The sequence below is a fragment of the Hypomesus nipponensis genome, chromosome 7 (assembly GCF_054491055.1).
Source record: "Hypomesus nipponensis isolate SF chromosome 7, ASM5449105v1, whole genome shotgun sequence".
NCBI classification, from domain to species: domain Eukaryota; kingdom Metazoa; phylum Chordata; class Actinopteri; order Osmeriformes; family Osmeridae; genus Hypomesus; species Hypomesus nipponensis.
In genome coordinates, this window is record NC_140367.1 from 161,656 (window position 1) to 182,431 (window position 20,776).

A 20,776-nucleotide genomic window follows, 5' to 3' on the forward strand; every position below is an offset into this window, starting at 1 on the left:
AGGGGAGAGAGGAGGGGAGGAGAGAGGAGGGTGGAGTGAGGAGGGGAGGAGAGAGGAGGGTGGAGAAGAGGGTGGAGTGAGGAGGGGAGGGGAGGGTGGAGTGAGGAGGGTGGAGAGAGGAGGGTGGAGAGAGGAGGGGAGGGTGGAGAGAGGAGGGTGGAGAGAGGAGGGGAGGGGAGAGGAGGGTGGAGGGAGGAGGGTGGAGTGAGGAGGGTGGGGAGAGGAGGGTGGAGAGAGGAGGAGAAAGAGGTGGGGAGGGAACACATGACATACTCTCAACACTAAATGTGTGGAATGTTGAACTGTGTATCTAGATGATGGTGTTGTTCTCAGCAGTAGTGGTAGTGTACCTTGTTAGCTTGGAGGCTCCGCCCCCTCGTTAGCTTGGAGGCTCTGCCCCCTCGTTAGCTGGGAGGAAACCGCCGACACTGGGGCAGAAGACTGCTGACGATCTACGAGACACTGGCCCGTTAGACTGGCACAGAGACACTGGCCCGTTAGACTGGCACAGAGACACTGGCCCGTTAGACTGGCACAGAGACACTCACTTTTGCCCTGCCCTTATCACCTATAGCTCCTCCCTCACTGATGACTGTGTGGTGGAGCTCCGCCCTAACCGCTGTAGTCCCGCCTATGCTAGCTGCAGCTCACTTCAAGCAGTTATAGAATAACAAAAACAACAACTAAATGCTGACTTGCTTAGCAACACTAACAGGGGGGTTGCTGTTAATTGTAAATGTTTTGGAATCTTGTCCAGGTGAGATGGCCACCTGAGGCCTGTTCCATAAAGGCCGCTCAAAAAAACTGGACTTAAATACCCAAACCTGACTAGAATTAGTTTAACAAGTCAAACGGGGCTAAAGCTGTTCCATAAAGGCCCATTTCAGACCACGCACTCCTACTAATTCAAGTCAGATTTAAGTAGTCAAGCTAATTGCGTGTGCATCCTATTCTTAAGCAGCCTGAGAGGTAGAACATGGATTATACGATCCATCACGGTAAAACGCAATGCACATGGCCACGTGACTTCTTCCAGAAAGAACGTTCCCTTTAAGCAGCTCCCTCATACACTACTTCATCTAAATAAAACGACACGCCATGATTGACGTGAACGATAGGCAACTTAGGTCGAGGTCCTTTTTTATAGACCTTTACTTCATTGAATAAAAAAAAAACTCTAAACACATTAAATTAAATGGACTTTTTGAACTTGTTTTATGAATAGCCTACTCTTTATCAATACATTATCCAGTAGCCTAACCTTTTAACATGTTTTTTTGTGTTGGGAAAATGAAGGATAGATGTATGGATTTAGGTTTGTTTAGCAATTGTAGGCTACTGTTAACAATTATGGAGCTATGATAATTATACTGGGATAATTTAGATTGCGATATAGGCCTAAATGCCTGATGCCTAAACATTTGAAATCACAAACTACCATATAGCCATAACGTCGGCTATGTAGGTGTGTATCAGTCTGAAATCATTTGTCATGTATTTATGTAGATTTTCTATAAATGTAGCCTACATATTGAACTGAGGGAGAATGAGAAAATGAGAATGTCCGTAGTAAATCATCGTTTTCCCATTGGTTCAGTGTTACAGGAACGTCTGGTTAAGCAAGAATACGGTCTAAGCCTGACAGTTAGCCAGACCAGGCTAGTTTCAAAGCATAAGTTACCATAGTAACTGAGTTCGAACTACGTTGAGCTGGCTTTATGGAACCAAATGAACTAGAAATGAGTCAGACTAAATGACATAAGCCTGGCTTATTCGGTAAACTGGCGCTAAGGAATAGGCCTCAGAATGGGTTAGGTAAGATAGCTCCTCTGCCAAGACAAGAGCCCTTCCTGTGGGACCTGTATGGGGCGTAATGCCACACCTCTACACACCTGCTCATAGGCTGGCTCACCAGGATGTAAACTGCCGTATGAAGCTGCAGTGAGGAAGCTGGCTGTCTAACACATGTCAATCTAAACAAAGAGACTTAACCTTAACTTAACCCTGTCTATGGTTAACCACTTGGATAACCAATGCCAAACAAGCCCTTCCTTGATAGGAGAGAGAAGGACCACACACACACAGATCAAAACAACAGGTTTATACATGGTATTCACATTGTGTATGTACAGTGTGCATGTACAGTGTGCATGTACAGTGTGTATGTACAGTGTGCATGTACAGTGTGCATGTACAGTGTGTATGTACAGTGTGTATGTACAGTGTGCATGTACAGTGTGCATGTACAGTGTGCATGTACAGTGTGCATGTACAGTGTGTATGTACAGTGTGCATGTACAGTGTGCATGTACAGTGTGTATGTACAGTGTGTATGTACAGTGTGTATGTACAGTGTGCATGTACAGTGTGCATGTACAGTGTGCATGTACAGTGTGTATGTACAGTGTGTATGTACAGTGTGTATGTACAGTGTGTATGTACAGTGTGTATGTACAGTGTGTATGTACAGTGTGCATGTACAGTGTGTATGTACAGTGTGCATGTACAGTGTGTATGTACAGTGTGTATGTACAGTGTGCATGTACAGTGTGCATGTACAGTGTGTATGTACAGTGTGTATGTACAGTGTGTATGTACAGTGTGCATGTACAGTGTGCATGTACAGTGTGTATGTACAGTGTGCATGTACAGTGTGTATGTACAGTGTGCATGTACAGTGTGTATGTACAGTGTGCATGTACAGTGTGTATGACGTGACCACACAGATCCAGGCAAGCTGGAATAGAACACATGCATACAGATGGCTCTGAGGCTAACGGGCTAACGAGCGAGTGAGCTAACAAGTTAATACGTTCTGAAGTGAGCTTCTTGACAGACCTGGGGACACGAGGAGGGGGGCACGAGGAGGGGGGCACGAGGAGGGGGACACGAGGAGGGGGACACGAGGAGGGGAGGGGGACACGGGGAGGGGGACACGAGGAGGGGGGCATGAGGAGGGGGGCATGAGGAGGGCAGGGAGGCACCAGGAGGGCAGGGGGGCACAAGGAGGGGAGGGGGGCACGAGGAGGGGGCACGAGGAGGGGAGGGGGGCACAAGGAGGGGGGCATGAGGAGGGGGACACGAGGAGGGGGCACGAGGAGGGGAGGGGGGCACAAGGAGGGGGGCATGAGGAGGGGAGGGGGACACGGGGGGGGGGCATGAGGAGGGGAGGGGGCACCAGGAGGGCAGGGGGGCACAAGGAGGGGAGGGGGGCACCAGGAGGGGGACACGAGGAGGGGGGCACGAGGAGGGGAGGGGGGCACCAGGAGGGGAGGGGGACACGAGAGCAGAGAGAGAGACTGGCTTTTTCTGTACATTTATTCAATGAGTTCAAATACAAATACGTTGTCTCTGAGCAGTAGTGTGGTTGTTTCTGCTGCCAATGAGGGATGGGGGCGCTAACCTTGCATCCGAGCTGCAACTGACAGGAGGGCACAGCTGCACCTGACAGGATCCAGAAAAAATTTTGATCCCAGTAACATTAACTTATGTTGGAAGTAAAGAAAACTGGGTGATGATTCTGAAGTGTGTGTGTGTGTGTGTGGTGGGGTGTCACAGAGAGGAATTTAAACTGGTTCATTTCCTGTTAACCATAAGCCAACCACACAACTACCACTTTATCTGTCCCACACACACGCACACACATAACCAAATTAGCCGAATCATCAGTTTCTCAAGTACATTTGTGGCAATCCTGCATCATCTTTCTCCCCCCTGGCCCCAAGGACGGTTTTAGCCACAGGCCGACCGGGCAGCTGCCATAGGGCGGCATTCTCTGCAACATGTATTTGGCGCCCTCTGGCCCAAAAAAGGTATTGCGATTGTGCTCGTGTCACTCGTTCTGTGTAGTGTGTTGGGGCGGCCGGGGGGGTAAGGGGCGGCACATGATTTGGGGGGGGGGTTGGGGTTGGGGGTGTAAGTGAAAATCTCGCCTGGGGCGCCAAATGTGCTAGGATCGCCACTGCCTGGCCCAGACAGAGACACCCGGAGATCAATCACCTGGAAATCAATCAACTGGAGAACAATCACTAGGAGATCAATCACCAGCCAGTTACATCTGTCCAACACAGCCATGATCACATGGTTTTCATGAATTAACTTGTCAAATGTGCTCTGGCCTTATGGCAGTGCAGTAGAATACAATACTGTCACTGATAATGTATCTGGTGCTGTGAGGATCCCTTCTGTTACTGTCTCATGGAGGGGAGGAGAGATAGGAGAGGAGGGGAGACATGAGGAGAGGAGGGGGAGAGGGGAGATGAGGGGGTGCGAAAAAGACAGAGAAGAGGAGGGGAGGAAATGGACAAGTCTGTCTGACCAAAAAAATAACAGATGTTTCAGAACATTATTTTCATGTGGCATGAAAGTTACGTAAACAGCAGCATCCCGTTACCACAGAAACATCAAACCAACCCAGGGATGCAGTGTCACCGTGAGGCTAGCGCAGACGGCACTCTACAGTCACACCAGCAGCTGCCCCAGAATTAGCTTTACTGGGGCGAAACTAAATCAAAGATCAAAACCATTAGAGCAACATGACGAAGAAGAATGTGTGTGTGAGAACAAGTGTCCTGTCTGGGTACTGCAGCATGCTCTCCCTGGCAGCCTGTCTGAGTACTGCAGCATGCTCCCCCTGGCAGCCTGTCTGGGTACTGCAGCATGCTCCCCCTGGCAGCCTGTCTGGGTACTGCAGCATGCTCCCCCTGGCAGCCTGTCTGGGTACTGCAGCATGCTCTCCCTGGCAGCCTGTCTGAGTACTGCAGCATGCCCCCCTGGCAGCCTGTCTGGGTACTGCAGCATGCTCCCCCTGGCAGCCTGTCTGGGTACTGCAGCATGCTCCCCCTGGCAGCCTGTCTGGGTACTGCAGTGCACTGAGCAGGCACATGTTCACAGCTGACCTGTGGTGGTTGTAGCTAACTACAGTACCTCGTTGTCAAGTATGTTTAACAGTGACATAATTCTGATTTGGTGGCTGTAACAAGTTCCTGTAGATGTGTGTCACATTCCCTGAGAGTAGAGCTTGTGTCCCCTGAGGCTGAGCACAATATCCCTCCCAGCCCTTGGGGGAGCTCACACTACATCTGATACTGATATGAGGCAGAGGGGGTCTGAACAGGATGAAACAACCTTCTTTCCCCTCCTTTCAGGAAAAGACACAAGAAAAAAAAGCTATTTTGAGCAGTTGAGAACAATAGCACTGTTGGACTATGGACCATGATCATGACAGTAACAAATATGTCCACAAGGTGATGATAGAGGCTTAGATAGAGTAATGCAGTAACAGTGCTGAGTTTAGAGTGTTCAATAGAAGCGTTGTAAGTCCAACAACAACCACATATATAAACAGTTGCAAACTACACATATCAATACCTTGTATCAAGCTCTGCATACTTGTGTGAAGGACATTTGGTTACAGTGCTGTGTGTGTAATATTATTTCAAAACAGACAATAATGGGACTGGATATATTCAAGAAGCAGATCTGTAGTGATATCAGTCCAATGTGAAAAGGACCAGTGTAAAGTCTGTCCTGTGTCTTGGGGGAGTCTAGCATGCTCTCTCTCCTCCCAGCTGCTTGTCTCTACGTCAGGTCAGTCTGTCCCAGTCGGAGTGTCCTGGAGGGTTAGCACCTCGCAGGACAGGGCCTCTTGTGCTCCTTGTGTCAAATCCCTGAGCAAAGTCACAAAGAATTTCCGCCCACAGGCCCAGGCACAGGAAATAGCAAACAGGAAACCAGTCTGTCATCCTCTCTGTGAGCCCCATCGACTCCCCTTCTGAGGGCCAAAGAGAGGGCTGATGCCAGTTGTAGTTTAATGTCAATTGAGGGATTGTAGGAGCTGTAGTTTCATCAGTGAAAGGGTAGGTGGGAGTTGAAGTTTAATGTCAATTGAGGGGTTATGGGAATCACAGTTTCATTAATGAGATGGTAAATGAGAGTTATAGTCTAGTAAAAGGGGTTACTGGGATATATAGTTTGCTGTCAGTGAGGAGGTCTATGGTAGCTATAGTAACGGGGGTAGAGAGGGCTGTAGCTGTTGGAGTGACTGTAGAATGAAGAGGGACTGTAGAAGGAGGAGGGACTATGGTAGGAGGAAGGGGAGGCATAGGAGGAGGAGGAGTACGAGGGGCGTGATAGGCTGGCAAGGGGGCGAGTCCTGGGGGAGGAGCTCCAGGCGGATCTCCGCGTCAGGAGGGGAGAGCGATACGGGGATGAGGGGGCGGAGCCTGGCAGGGCGGGGCGAGTGGGGGATGCCCGGGTGTCAGGGGAAAATATTCTGGACACGGCCGAGCAACGAGGAAGGTGGGAGTGGTCTACACTCACGCTGTCCACCAGGAGGGTCTGGGCCCCCTGGTCCCCCTGGACCCCAGCCCCCTGGTCCCCCTGGACCCCAGCCCCCTGGTCCCCCTGGACCCCAGCCCCCTGGTCCCCCTGGACCCCAGCCCCCTGGTCCCCCTGGACCCCAGGCTCCTGGCCCCCCTGTGTTCCCAGGCTCTGAGCCAGACACCGGGGGGAGGAGGAGGAGGAGGGGGAGGAGGGAGGCGAGGAGGGGGCCTCCAAGGCGGGAGGGCTCCCTGGGACGGAGTGAGCGGTGGAGTCTCTGGGGGATGGACTGGGGAGGGGGCAGGGGCAGGGGGGCGAGGGGGGTGCAGTGGGGGTGGAGGAGGTGAAAGACAGGGTCAGGGAGGCGGGGGCTGTAGTCACTAGACTGAGTGGGGCATCGGAGAGGCCGGGAGAAGGGGCTGAGGCAGAGGCTGGGTGACTTACTTTAGGGGTGCTGGTCCGGGGCCGAGGGCCCTTGCCCCCTGGGGAGCGGTGGCTCAGCTCTTGGTCGAACGCCAGGTCCTCCAGGCGCTGCGTCAGAGCCAGCTTCTGCTGGATGGCCATGCGGAGCAGCGAGTTCAGGGTCTTCTTCTCATCCTCCGCTGCTGTCAGCTGCCTCTGCATCTCATCCAGACGGTTCATATACTGGTCACACCTGGGGGAGAGGGGAGGTCATATACTGGTCACCCCTGGGGCGAGGTGTTAACTGGCAGGTGTTACCTCAAGTTCTCAAGTGCTCAAGAGCAGGGAGGGACTGGGAGTAAAAATAGGCCCTGGACTTTGATCCAGACTGGCCCACCAGAACCGGTCCTCTATACGCCACCACAGCGAGCGCCCTGCTAATGCATGCAAATTCTGTGCCTGATGTGATGCTAGTTAGGGACTTCCACACTTAATGCGAGCGCGCATAGCGCGAGCGAATTCTTTCGGCTGATTTGAGTGAAAAATTGTTGTGGGAGCTTTATGTAAAACAAACAAACAACCGTTTTTTCCATTGATAAAACATTGTCTAGTGAAGGTAATTACCTTTAAGTTTCTTAGCCTGGTTTTCCATCTTTATATTGTCTCTACTAGCTAGCTTTCGATCTGTCAGTGTCACTGTTGTGTTTAAGCAGCACTAAGGACTGCATAGACGTTCATTTGGAATAGACCAACCGTCCTGGGGGAAAGGGGTGCTGGCCAACTGTGTTGCTCAATGTTCTGCCGAAAATGTTATTAGTAGTAAAAAAAATTATAAGGTAAGCAGCCCTCCGGCCCAGAAGTGTTACGGTCCATCGGTAATTCTCCCGGTGCTCCCGATGGCCAGTCCGCTACTGCTCAAGACGCAATTGTTCCGGGAGTACAACGGTACTTAGGAATGGTTTGCTGGACCAAATGTTAGTTTCCTCATGGATCACAAGAACTCTTGCTTAGAGACTTGTTGCTCTTGTTGGTTAGTGGTAACTGATTTAAATTGTTGGACTCGCTGTGAAATATTTTTTACTGTTGCTTCGTTTTCTACAGGTACACTTGCACTTATAGCGATTCATGTTGTTTAATTGTAACTTGCTTAACTAAATGCTCTTATGGTTCTTCCCTTTGGCACTTATTTTGGTTGTTCACAATATGTGCCTATGCACTTTGTAAAGATTTCTCTTGGAAGTCGCTTTGGATAAAAGCATCTGCTAAATGCATAAATGTAAATGTTACCATCCACCCGTCCATGCCTGTATTAAATCTTGCATGTCCGTGTGATGTGTGAGGATCTGATAAGCGTGGTGAGGTGGCTGGTGTATCGTACGTGGTGGCGAACATGGCGCGCAGTGAGGAGAAGGTGGCAGCGTCCTCCTTCAAGGCCTTCAGCTCGTTCCTCAGCTTGGTCATGGTGTCCGTCACCATCGCCTTCTCGTTCTCGTACTTACTCTTCAGGTTGGCCAGAGCACCCTCGGCTGTCTGGGAGAGAAACAGAAAGCACAAAATCTTAACATCAAACCAGGAAGTACAACAACACACTCCACACCACCATGTGGCACACAGTCTCAGTCCTCCACCCCCCCCCCCCCCAGGTTCCCCAGTCCTCTAATGTCCCATTCAAACCAGTCCTCTAGTCTCCCAGTCCTCCAGTCCTCCCAGTCCTCCATTCCTCCAGTCCTTCAGTCCTCCAGTCCCCCAGTCCTCTCGTCTCCCAGTCCTCCAGTCTCCCAGTCCTCCGGTCCTCCAGTCCTCCAGTCTCCCAGTCTCCCAGTCCTCCAGTCCTCCAGTCCTCCAGTCCTCCCAGTCCTCCAGTCCTCCAGTCCTCCAGTCCTCCCAGTCCTCCAGTCCTCCAGTCCTCCAGTCCTCCCAGTCCTCCAGTCCTCCAGTCCTCCATTCCTCCAGTCCTTCAGTCCTCCAGTCCTCCCAGTCCTCCCAGTCCTCCAGTCTCCCAGTCCTCCATTCCTCCCAGTCCTCCAGTCCTCCAGTCCTCCAGTCCTCCCAGTCCTCCAGTCCTCCAGTCCTCCATTCCTCCAGTCCTCCAGTCCTCCAGTCCTTCAGTCCTCCAGTCTCCCAGTCCTCCAGTCCTCCAGTCCTCCAGTCCTCCCAGTCCTCCAGTCCTCCAGTCCTCCAGTCCTCCCAGTCCTCCAGTCCTCCAGTCCTCCATTCCTCCAGTCCTCCAGTCTCCCAGTCCTCCAGTCCTCCAGTCCTCCAGTCCTCCCAGTCCTCCAGTCCTCCAGTCCTCCATTCCTCCAGTCCTCCAGTCCTCCAGTCCTTCAGTCCCCCAGTCTCCCAGTCCTCCAGTCTCCCAGTCTCCCAGTCCTCCCAGTCCTCCAGTCTCCCGGTCCTCCAGTCCTCCAGTCCTCCAGTCCCCCAGTCTCCCAGTCCTCCCAGTCCTCCAGTCCTCCAGTCCCCCAGTCTCCCAGTCCTCCAGTCCTCCCAGTCCTCCAGTCCTCCGGTCCTCCAGTCCTCCAGTCCTCCAGTCCTCCAGTCCTCCAGTCTCCCAGTCCCCCAGTCCTCCAGTCCCCCAGTCCTCCAGTCCTCCAGTCCTCCAGTCTCCCAGTCCTCCAGTCCTCCCAGTCCTCCAGTCCTCCGGTCCTCCAGTCCTCCAGTCCTCCAGTCCTCCAGTCCTCCAGTCTCCCAGTCCTCCAGTCCCCCAGTCTCCCAGTCCTCCAGTCCTCCAGTCCTCCAGTCCTCCAGTCTCCCAGTCCTCCGGTCCTCTGGTCCTCCGGTCCCCCAGTCCTCCAGTCTCCCAGTCCTCCAGTCCTCCCAGTCCTCCGGTCCTCCAGTCCTCCAGTCTCCCAGTCCTCCGGTCCTCTGGTCCTCCGGTCCCCCAGTCCTCCAGTCCTCCAGTCCTCCAGTCCTCCAGTCCTCCAGTCCTCCAGTCTCCCAGTCCTCCAGTCCTCCAGTCCTCCAGTCCTCCAGTCTCCCAGTCCTCCGGTCCTCTGGTCCTCCGGTCCCCCAGTCCTCCAGTCCTCCAGTCCTCCAGTCCTCCAGTCCTCCAGTCCTCCAGTCCCCCTGTCCTCCAGTCCCCCAGTCCTCTCGTCTCCCAGTCCTCCAGTCCTCCAGTCTCCCAGTCCTCCAGTCTCCCAGTCCTCCAGTCCTCCAGTCCCCCTGTCCTCCAGTCCCCCAGTCCTCTCGTCTCCCAGTCCTCCAGTCCTCCAGTCCTCCAGTCCCCCTGTCCTCCAGTCCCCCTGTCCTCTCGTCTCCCAGTCCTCCAGTCCTCCAGTCCTCCAGTCTCCCAGTCCTCCAGTCCTCCAGTCCTCCAGTCCCCCAGTCCTCCATTCCCCCAGTCCTCCATTCCTCCAGTCCTCCAGTCCTCCAGTCCTCCAGTCCCCCAGTCCTCCATTCCCCCAGTCCTCCAGTCCTCCAGTCTCCCAGTCCTCCAGTCTCCCAGTCCTCCAGTCCTCCCAGTCCTCCAGTCCTCCCAGTCCTCCGGTCCTCCGGTCCTCTGGTCCTCCAGTCCTCCAGTCCTCTAGTCTCCCAGTCCTCCAGTCTCCCAGTCCTCCAGTCCTCCAGTCCTCCAGTCCTCCAGTCCTCCAGTCCCCCAGTCCCCCAGTCCTCCAGTCTCCCAGTCCTCCAGTCTCCCAGTCCTCCAGTCCTCCCAGTCCTCCAGTCCTCCCAGTCCTCCGGTCCTCTGGTCCTCCAGTCCTCCAGTCCTCTAGTCTCCCAGTCCTCCCAGTCCTCCAGTCCTCCAGTCCTCCAGTCCTTCAGTCCTCCAGTCTCCCAGTCTCCCAGTCCTCCCAGTCCTCCAGTCTCCCAGTCCTCCAGTCCTCCAGTCCTCCAGTCCTCCAGTCCTCCAGTCCTCCAGTCCTCCAGTCCTCCAGTCCTCCAGTCCTCCAGTCCCCCAGTCCTCCAGTCTCCCAGTCCTCCAGTCTCCCAGTCCTCCAGTCCTCCCAGTCCTCCAGTCCTCCCAGTCCTCCGGTCCTCTGGTCCTCCAGTCCTCCAGTCCTCTAGTCTCCCAGTCCTCCCAGTCCTCCAGTCTCCCAGTCCTCCAGTCCTCCAGTCCTCCAGTCTCCCAGTCCTCCAGTCCTCCAGTCCTCCGGTCCTCCAGTCCTCCAGTCCTCCAGTCCTCCAGTCCTCCAGTCCTCCAGTCCCCCTGTCCTCCAGTCCCCCAGTCCTCTCGTCTCCCAGTCCTCCAGTCCTCCAGTCCTCCAGTCCCCCTGTCCTCCAGTCCTCCAGTCCTCCAGTCCCCCAGTCCTCCATTCCCCCAGTCCTCCATTCCTCCAGTCCTCCAGTCCTCCAGTCCTCCAGTCCCCCAGTCCTCCAGTCTCCCAGTCCTCCAGTCCTCCCAGTCCTCCAGTCCTCCCAGTCCTCCATTCCTCCAGTCCTCCAGTCTTCCAGTCCTCCAGTCCTCCAGTCCTCCAGTCCTCTAGTCTCCCAGTCCTCCGGTCCTCTGGTCCTCCAGTCCTCCAGTCCTCTAGTCTCCCAGTCCTCCCAGTCCTCCAGTCCTCCAGTCCTCCAGTCCTCCAGTCTCCCAGTCTCCCAGTCCTCCAGTCCTCTCGTCTCCCAGTCCTCCAGTCCTCCCAGTCCTCCAGTCCTCCCAGTCCTCCATTCCTCCCAGTCCTCCATTCCTCCAGTCCTCCAGTCTTCCAGTCCTCCAGTCCTCCAGTCCTCCCAGTCCTCCAGTCTTCCGGTCTCCCAGTCCTCCAGTCTTCCAGTCCTCCAGTCTCCCAGTCCTCCCAGTCCTCCAGTCCTCCAGTCTCCCAGTCCTCCAGTCCTCCCAGTCCTCCAGTCCTCCAGTCCTCCAGTCCTCCCAGTCCTCCAGTCCTCCAGTCCTCCATTCCTCCAGTCCTCCAGTCTTCCAGTCCTCCAGTCCTCCAGTCCTCCCAGTCCTCCAGTCCTCCAGTCCTCCAGTCCTCCCAGTCCTCCAGTCCTCCAGTCTTCCGGTCTCCCAGTCTCCCAGTCCCCCAGTCCTCCAGTCCTCCAGTCCTCCCAGTCCTCCAGTCCTCCAGTCCTCCATTCCTCCAGTCCTCCAGTCTTCCAGTCCTCCAGTCCTCCAGTCCTCCAGTCCTCTAGTCTCCCAGTCCTCCAGTCCTCCGGTCCTCCAGTCCTCCAGTCCTCCGGTCCATCCAGGTTCACCTGCTTGTTGGCCTTGAGGACGAGGCGCAGGGTGGCCACCTGCTCTCTCTTGGTGCTGAGCAGAGCCTTCAGCTTGAGGAACTCCTCCAGGCAGCTGTCCTTGTCCTTGTCAAGCAGAGGCACCAGCTCCCTGGCCGCTGCTCTCTGCCTGGACAGCTGCAGCGCCCGGTCCACTGCCCTTTGAAGGTGGCGCACCTGGGGGACACAGGGCAGGTACACACACCATTATTTACAAACACACACACACACCAACACACACACACTTACACACACTCATACCTGTTCTTTGATGATGGCGTTGAGGTTGTAGATGTTCATGGGTTCTCTGCGCAGGTCTCCAGCTGTCTCCAGAGCGGGTGAGGATGATGAAGATGAAGATGAAGAGGCACTGATGCTGGGGGAGCCGGTAGGAGGAGTCTTCCCCCTTCCCTCCCCCCTCCTTGGATGGCGACTCAGAAGGGCTTCGCGACTCCCCCGACGAGCCGGTTGCTGCAACAACAGCGGCGAGCCTCCGGGCCAATCGCGGCGTGAGCAGGACCCTGCTGTCATCGTCGGCCGCTGGCCCCTTGGGCCCGCCCAGTCCGGCCCTCGGACCGCGGCCCTGCCGGTAGTAGTCGAGCATGACGCGGTTGGGCGTCTCGTTGTTGCAGAGGCACACGTGGTGGTAGAGCTGGGCCAGCTCCTCACTGAACATCACCAGCTCATCCTGCGCCGCGCCCAGCGCCGCCTGACTCTCCCCCGCTCGCCCCCGCGCCTCCTTCAGCTCCTCCTCCAGCCGGCCCACCTTCTCCTCCAGGCTGTGGCGGCGCGCCGGGCCCCGGGTTCGCTCCTGCAAGGCCTGCTGCTCCCGGAGCCCTCGCAGCTCTGCCTTCAGCTCCACTACCTCAGTCACCGCCACGCGATACTTACACTGCAGGATTTCCAGGCCCGGGGTGTGGTGGGGGAACACTCTGGACACCTCCTCTTCCTCCTCCTCCTCCCCACCCTGCTCCATCAGGGTCTCACGGTGGAGCTGGGTCTTTGAGTCTGGATGGGCCTGGTGGGCAAGGTGGGCTTCACGGTGCAGGCGTCTGAGGGCTGTGACTCTCTGGCTGAGGCGAAGGGCCCTCTCGTGCTGCTGAGCCAAGGCACTCTGCGTGTGCTGCAGCTGGGTCTGGCTCTCCTGCAGGCTGCTCAACAGCCCTGCCTTTTCACACTCCACCTGTAGGGGGTGCACACAGCACCGGGCCAGGGTTAAGCCAGGGTAAAGCCCTAGCCTCAGTCCTGGTCCTGGTCCTAGTCCTGGAGTTGGTCAAGTTCAAAGTCCTAGCCCTAGCCCCAGCCCTAGTCTTAGCCCTCTTATGACCCTAGCCCTCGCCCTCGCCCTCTTCCTAGCCCTCGCCCTCTTCCTAGTCCTAGACCTAGACCTGCTTCTGGATCCAGTGTCAGAGGATAAAACAAAGCTCTTCCTGTGGCCTGGCTAATCACAGCAGCCGGAGGGAGGGAGGTTCCTGGGACAACAGCATCCCACAAACACACATGCTTTCTCACACACACAAACACACACACACATTATTTAGGATAGAGATATAGAAAGAGGTAGGGAGAGAAAAGAAAGTGAGAGAAATAGAGATTGATAGAGAAATACATAGAAACAGAGAGTGAGAGTGAGACAGAGAGGTAGTTGTTAACCCCACGCACATACCTCCATCAGTTGTTGCTTCAGCTTCTGAATCTCTGTCATATTCATCTCACTGAACAGGTCGGCCCCGCCCTCCCCTCTGCGCCCCGCTGCTCGACACTCCCCATTGGCTCTGGGCAACGACCCGCTGCAGCCCGTCACTGCGTTGCCATGGAGATGTCCGTTGCACCGCACCGGCTCCTCGTTGCTAGGAGACTGAATGGATGTGGGCGTGGCAGTGCCGCTGGGCGGGGCGGAGGTGAAGGCCAGGTGGGCAGACCCTGTGTAGGTGACATCACAAATGCTCAGGTGATGCACCAGCTCCTTGCGGAGGTGATTCTTCTGCTCACGCTCGCTTTTCAGCGAGTCCAGCGCCTCCTCCAATTGGCTATCGGAGATGTCCTTCAGACGCAGCGCGTCCTCCAGTTGGCTCCTCAGGACTTCCGTCTCCTCCTCCAGAACTTTGATCTCATGTTTCAGACCTTCAAACTCCACCTGGAGAGAAGAAGAGAGGAGAGGATGTGCATCATTAATGTTGTTTATTGTTGATGAGATACATGTGTGGGCAGTGTGTGTGTGTACCTGGTTCTGTCTGAGTGTGGACACCAGCTTTTGCAGGGAGATATTCTCCTCCTCCAGCTCGCTGTAGTCCTGCAGCAGTCGAGCTTCTCTGAACTTGTACTCTCTCAACTCCTCCCTCCCCCTGCTCCTCTGCAACTCCAGCATCTCCTTACTCTGCACACACACACACACACACACACACACACACACACACCATACACACACCATCTCATTACTCTAGAACACAAACAGTTACATGTGTGTCCACATACATACATAAACCTCACTGCCCCCCCCCCCTCTCCAAGCTCCTGGTTCAGGTCCTCCCCACCTCTCCTAGCTCCTGGTTCAGATCCTCCCTACCTCTCCTAGCTCCTGGTTCAGGTCCTCCCCACCTCTCCTAGCTCCTGGTTCAGATCCTCCCCACCTCTCCTAGCTCCTGGTTCAGATCCTCCCTACCTCTCCTAGCTCCTGGTTCAGATCCTCCCCACCTCTCCTAGCTCCTGGTTCAGGTCCTCCCCACCTCTCCTAGCTCTTGGTTCAGGTCCTCCCCACCTCTCCTAGCTCCTGGTTCAGGTCCTCCCCACCTCTCCTAGCTCCTGGTTCAGGTCCTCCCCACCTCTCCTAGCTCCTGGTTCAGATCCTCCCCACCTCTCCTAGCTCCTGGTTCAGGACCTCCCCACCTCTCCTAGCTCCTGGTTCAGATCCTCCCCACCTCTCCTAGCTCCTGGTTCAGGTCCTCCCCACCTCTCCTAGCTCCAGGTTCAGATCCCCCCCACCTCACGCAGGTCCTGCAGCAGGGTTCCCAGGTGCTGGTTGTCCGCCAGGGTGCTGGAGGCTTTAGCTCGGCAGTGCTTGAGCTGGGCCTGCAGCTCCAGCAGACGGCTCATGTAGAAGGCCTCCTTGCTGGCTGACTCCTGCAGCAGGGACTCCTCCGTGCTCTCCCCGTCCGCTGCCACCTTGCGCTGGGTGGAGCAGGCCTGGCAAAACGCCTGGGGCACACACAACACCCACCATCACTAGGGAACAGTTCAGTGGCTTAGCATATCCTCTCTTAGCCCCCATAGAGATACAGTCTAAATGAGCATCTCCTCTCTTCTCCATAAAGATACAGTCTAAGTTAGCATATATTGTCTTCCCCACTGAGATACATTCTAAATTAGACAATCCTAGTTGGGGGGGGGGGGGGGGGGGTGGGATTAACCCCTCGCAAGGCCAGCCTTCCTTTCAGTTAGCCCAGCCGGAAAGGACCAGGCCCAAACTGAGAAAGACAGAAAGAGGGAGCGTGTGTGTGTAGGCAGAGAGAGGGAGAGAGTGTGTGAGTGTGTAGACAGAGGGAGGGAGAAATAAAGAGGTAGAGGGAAAGAGAGAGATACAGGATGACATCAGTGTAAGTGATATTGTGTGTTTGATGTATTGATCAGCTCTTCCAGGAAACATCTTAATGGCAGCAAGAAAACAATACCAGACCTAGCTCAGATTTGTATGTGTAGGTGTGCATATGTGTAGATGTGTGTGTAGGTGCGCGTGTGTGTTCTTAATCCATATCCAAAACAGAGATCGATCGGTAGACTGATAGACCCTAACCCTAATATAGAGAGAGATGGAGATGGGCAACATGGGGCCGCAGAGATGAATCATACTGTTGGCTTTCATGAGCACTTTCACACTGTCTTTCTTCTCCATCCCTCCATCCCTCCATCCCTCCATCTCTCCATCTCTCCTTCCCCCCATCCCTCCATCCCTCCATCTCTCCATCCCTCCATCCCTCCATCTCTCCATCCCTCCATCCCCCCATCCCTCCATCCCTCCATCCCTCCATCCCTCCATCCCTCCATCTCTCCATCTCTCCTTCCCCCCATCCCTCCATCCCTCCATCCCCCCATCCCTCCATCCCTCCATCCCTCCATCCCTCCATCTCTCTATCTCTCTTTCCCCCCTGGGTGTTCTGCAGTCTGTTCTAGAATACTAATGCTCTCTCACAGGGTCACCCCACCACAGGGTGTAGTAGCTAACACACACACACACATACATTCACACACACATACATACACTCACACACATAGACATCTCACAGCTAGCTAGCACAGCATCATGCCCTTTCACCCAATTAACAAGATGTATGTGTGTCTCCCTTACTCTATCTACCCTTCCGGCCCTCCTCCCCCCGTCCTCCAGTTCTCCCCTACACTACTTACTCTCACACACACACATATACACACAGTTATTATATTATGGGGGAACAGGGATAAACACTTGTAAACATTCTTTCTACCATCTTCTTGGTGAACAGTCTGCGCTCCACTGTGACTCAGTGTGGTTCATGCTGCTCGAGCCATGATGGAATCTTTAGTGAATTATTCACCTTCTACTGCCTGCCTGCCTGCCTGCCTGCCTGCTTGCCTGCCTGCCTGCCTGCCCAATGCTAACTTCCCCCAGAAGTGGCGTTCCATTGGCTCTGTGTCTATGACATCACAATTATGCCCCGTGAGTGCAGTCTGGGCTGTTTTTAGCCTAGCAGCAGTGCTAATGCATATCCTGAATGTTTCATCACCCGGTGCTCAAACAACAAACCCCTCCCCCTCACAAAACTGGATGCTGCGCGCATCTGACACACCCTTCCCCTCACAACAGTTCCTTCCTGAAACCCCCTCACTCAGGTCTCACCAAACACTGACGAAAACTGACACACACACCATACACACACCCACACACTCATACAGACACACCCACCCATACACACGACTTATAAACAAATAAACTTATAAACAACCCAACATCCACCATAACTGAACCTTCTGCTGGATGTGTTTTAATAAGAAGGAAACCATGACAACATAAGGAGGTAGACTTGATGTTCAGTAGAATCCTGCTGCAGCTCATCATCATCCAGCTGTGGTCTCTGGCACCTGCACAGGCAACCCTGAGAAGAGCACTTCCTGCACAATAACCATTGGTTATTAGATTGGAACAACCAATCAGAGTCATTCAATTAGCTAATGGTTTCAGAGCACCAGGCTGGCAGACTTTAATACTGGAGACATCGACCTGTGAAAAGAACTGGTAAGCTTTCTGAAAATTTAATTAAAATCAAATCAAATGTTACTTGTATAGTCAGGGTTCTACAGTGCGAGCATTTCACTCGCATTTGCGCCTAAAAATAGATAGCCTATGTGCGAACTTGAAAAATAATTTACGAGCACTGTGCGCGAGTGACAGGCTGTTGTCAATACACGGAACAACAGCGCGATGAAGTGAAGCATACCATTGATTTCTCATGGAGAGCAAGTGACGGAGTCGCGACTGCACAATGTGAACATAGCATAATGACGCGCCAGCGACAATTCGCAACCAATGGGCCAGAGCCATATAAAAAGAGATTCTCTGATCTCGCTGACACGTGATCACTTGGTTCAAGTCGCTGGCAAAATAAACACTGCTGACAACCTGTTTGAATGGTTTTCAACGGGACAGACAGTAGCAGCATCTCGATTTACTGACATTTTCGGTATATTAACACATAATATCAAGCCCCCCGGCTCCTCTGCCAGCCCCCAGCCCCCGTATTGTCTGTAGCAACCCCCACATGAGCTTCCGCTGATGTATGATACATAGGCCTACATCACAATGAACATGAACTTGAACAAATCAACACATACAAGACATTACTTAAGCAATAAGCCCCAAGAGGCCGTGGTTTACGCTGATTTTAGAACAGGTAAGGGGAGTTGTTAGGCACGAGCGAAGCGGAGTGCCGAAAATCCCCTTACTCTGGTCTCAGTGACATCACAATGACATCACAGCTCCTATTGGTCCCTGTTGCTCTATCAGGCTGCTGAGAAACTACCTTCACAGGATATGTTGTTTGTGCTGCACTGGATGATGTAAAACTGTATCTGAGATGAGGTTGAAGTTGATTTGTCCTACAGTGAAGTTGAAATCCCGTTTTCCATTGATGAAAAAAAAAATTCTGGATGACGGCCAATGCGACTGGCGATGGGGGGGCCAGTGGGGGCCCTGCCCCCCCCCCCCCCTTGATGGGGCCACTGCCCTCACTACCTCTACCTCACTCACCTGACTACTCTCACTACTTCACCCTTGATGACATAAAAATGCATATTGCAATGTTTTTATCCAAAGCATATCAATAGAGCATCTAGTGGGGATCAGATGTGCGTAGTGATTCAATGGCCAGAGTCAAGAGCAGTCTGTATCTACTAAGCATGGTGCAACGATAATAACATCTCATTTACATTTAGTCATTTAGCAGACACTCTTATCCAGAGTAACTTACAGTAAGTACAGGGACATTCCCCCGAGGCAAGTAGGGTGAAGTGCCTTGCCCAAGGACACAACTTCATTTCGCATGGCCAGGAATCAAACCGTCAACCTTCTGATTAATAGTCTGATTCCCTAACGGCTCAGCCATCTGACCCACCCATCTCAGATACAGTTTTACATCATCCAGTGCAGCACAAACAACATATCCTGTGAAGGTAGTTTCTCAGCAGCCTGATAGAGGAACAGGGACCAATAGGAGCTGTGATGTCATTGTGATGTCACTGAGACCAGAGGAAGAGGAACATGGAGCACCATCAGGGAGAGGTGGAGGAGGGAAGTGGAGGAAGGAGGTGTCAGATCACCAACATACTGTTAGAACTATGCTCTTCTGATCCTTGATGTTGTAATGTAACTGTCTACATGCACTATGTCTCTGTTGCTTTGGCAACAGGCACCTGCTGAGGATATGAATGTCCCGTCTGAACCCTGACAGACGCTGCTGCTTCTCTGTTCCATCAGTCACATAGATCCTGTTTGGGCCAGGAGACATCAGCTCATCTTCCTAGTTAGCAGGGTAACAGCCCCACAGACAGCTGATCTGCTGTGTCATCTGCTGCTGTGTCATCATTCTATTGAACAAATATATATTTCAATGTGTACTATCCTTTGCTAGTATAAACTTAAATATTCTTATTAAGACATGTTCAACTCCATTGCACCAAAACACAGACCCACACAGAGGGGACCTGCTCTGTCTGGTGCAGAGCATCAGGTTACTACACTCCCTCCCTGTAGCAGCACAGAACAACAGAACTCCTCCCCCCTCACTCTCCCTCCCCCTCTCTCTCCCTCCCCCCTCTCTCTCTCTCCCTCCCCCCTCACTCTCTCCCTCCCCCCTCACTCTCTCCCTCCCTCTGTCTCCTTCCTCATTCTCCTTCCCTCTCTCTTTCTCTCTCTCTTTCTCTCTCTCTCTCTCTCTCTCTCTCTCTCTCTCTTCTCTCTCTCTCTCTCTCTCTCTCTCTCTCTCTCTCTCTCCCTCCTCACTCTCTCTCTTCCCTCCCCCCTCCCTCCTGTCTCTCTAGGAGGCCTGTGTCTCCATGGTTGCTGGGTGATGCGGCCCTGCCCAAATACGACCCATCCTTTAGGCGCGCTGTGGCGGCGGCCAGGTTGAGGATGTGACACCAACACATTTCTGTTACAAACACCCGCCGACGGTGCCGACGCTGAGCCTTTCATAAGGGCGGCGGAGCGTAATGCGGAACAAGCATCCGGCTGTACCTCCTGTAGCTGTTCCAGCTCCAGCCTGAGCGCCTCTTGCTCGGCCTCCAGTTCCGCGTACTGCTGCTTCAGAGTCTGGTTCTCCTCCAGGACAACAAGCCCGCATTCCGCGGCACGGACCTTCTCCCGATTGGCTTCTGCCAGCTCCCGGCTGAGCCTCTCCACCTCCGCCCGGCACTGCTCCACCGTGTCCCCGCATCCCCCCCCGGCGGCCATCCCTCCTCTCCCACACTCCGCTCCTCGTCCCTGCGGATGTGCAGGGAGGCGGAGGATGAGACAGTTGTAGCAGACAACAAACCCGCTCCTTCTGTGGATCCAGCAGAGTTTAAGAACGCATGAGAGAAACGCGTGAAGCCCCTTAGAGCGCGGCGATCATTCTCGTTGTGCTAAGCTCCTGGCGCGCAGTTTCCCTCTCGGCTAAACGTCCCGCCTGCTTTTTCCTCTTCTTTTTTTGCTTATTCATCGGGATGCAGGCGCCATCTCTTCCTACGGCCATGAAGCACGGTGCTCGCAACTCTCTCCCATCTCTGTGTTGGTGACGTCGGTACCGGAGACAGCCGTCCTTACCGCCCCCCGCAGTAGAGTCATCATCTGTCACACCGGGAGAGGCGCGTGACGCTTCAATGTTGTACATAAAGAAACAGCCATGTGATATAGTTGAACTGTTCTGTTTTATGAAATATATTATTGTGTGTGTGTTTTGTAATGCATATACTGTTAATGTACATATATTTGCATTCATTGTAAAATGTAGTATTTATTTATTTTATAAATTCATTTATGTTTTACTGTTGTTTGTATAACATGTCATGTTTCTTTTAGTAACTGTGTTATCTGGGTATCATTCATGCTCTGTGTGTGCTTTGTAATATGTTGGCACTTCACATTCTCAAGGAGAGTGCTCGATCGTCTCATTTCAGAGGTCTGGGAAGAATTTTTGCAGCTCTCCATATTGGCCCAGATAGGTGATCTGGTTCTTTGCTTCCCTTGTTTCAAACATATTGTTCGTATTCCCCAACCACTTTCTCCCCACTTTGAAGCGCATTGTGTTGCCTCCTGGTATGAAATGCGCTATATAAATAAAGTTTGATTTGATTTATTGTCGGTATTCTTATGAGTATTCAATATCAATAAAATGGTTTA

At 53.6% G+C, this 20,776-nt stretch overlaps 1 protein-coding gene across 1 annotated transcript; it reads right to left on the minus strand.

Annotated features, from left to right (window-relative positions):
- Positions 1 to 404: 404 nt before the first annotated feature.
- On the minus strand, positions 405 to 19,849 carry LOC146276221 (protein bicaudal D homolog 1-like). Its single transcript, XM_084701999.1, is given in 10 exon segments — positions 405 to 452; positions 6,766 to 6,976; positions 8,102 to 8,253; positions 11,854 to 12,048; positions 12,133 to 12,286; positions 12,288 to 13,054; positions 13,538 to 14,008; positions 14,096 to 14,248; positions 14,854 to 15,066; positions 19,634 to 19,849. Coding segments are annotated over 10 exon segments (2,580 nt in total).
- Positions 19,850 to 20,776: the final 927 nt, after the last annotated feature.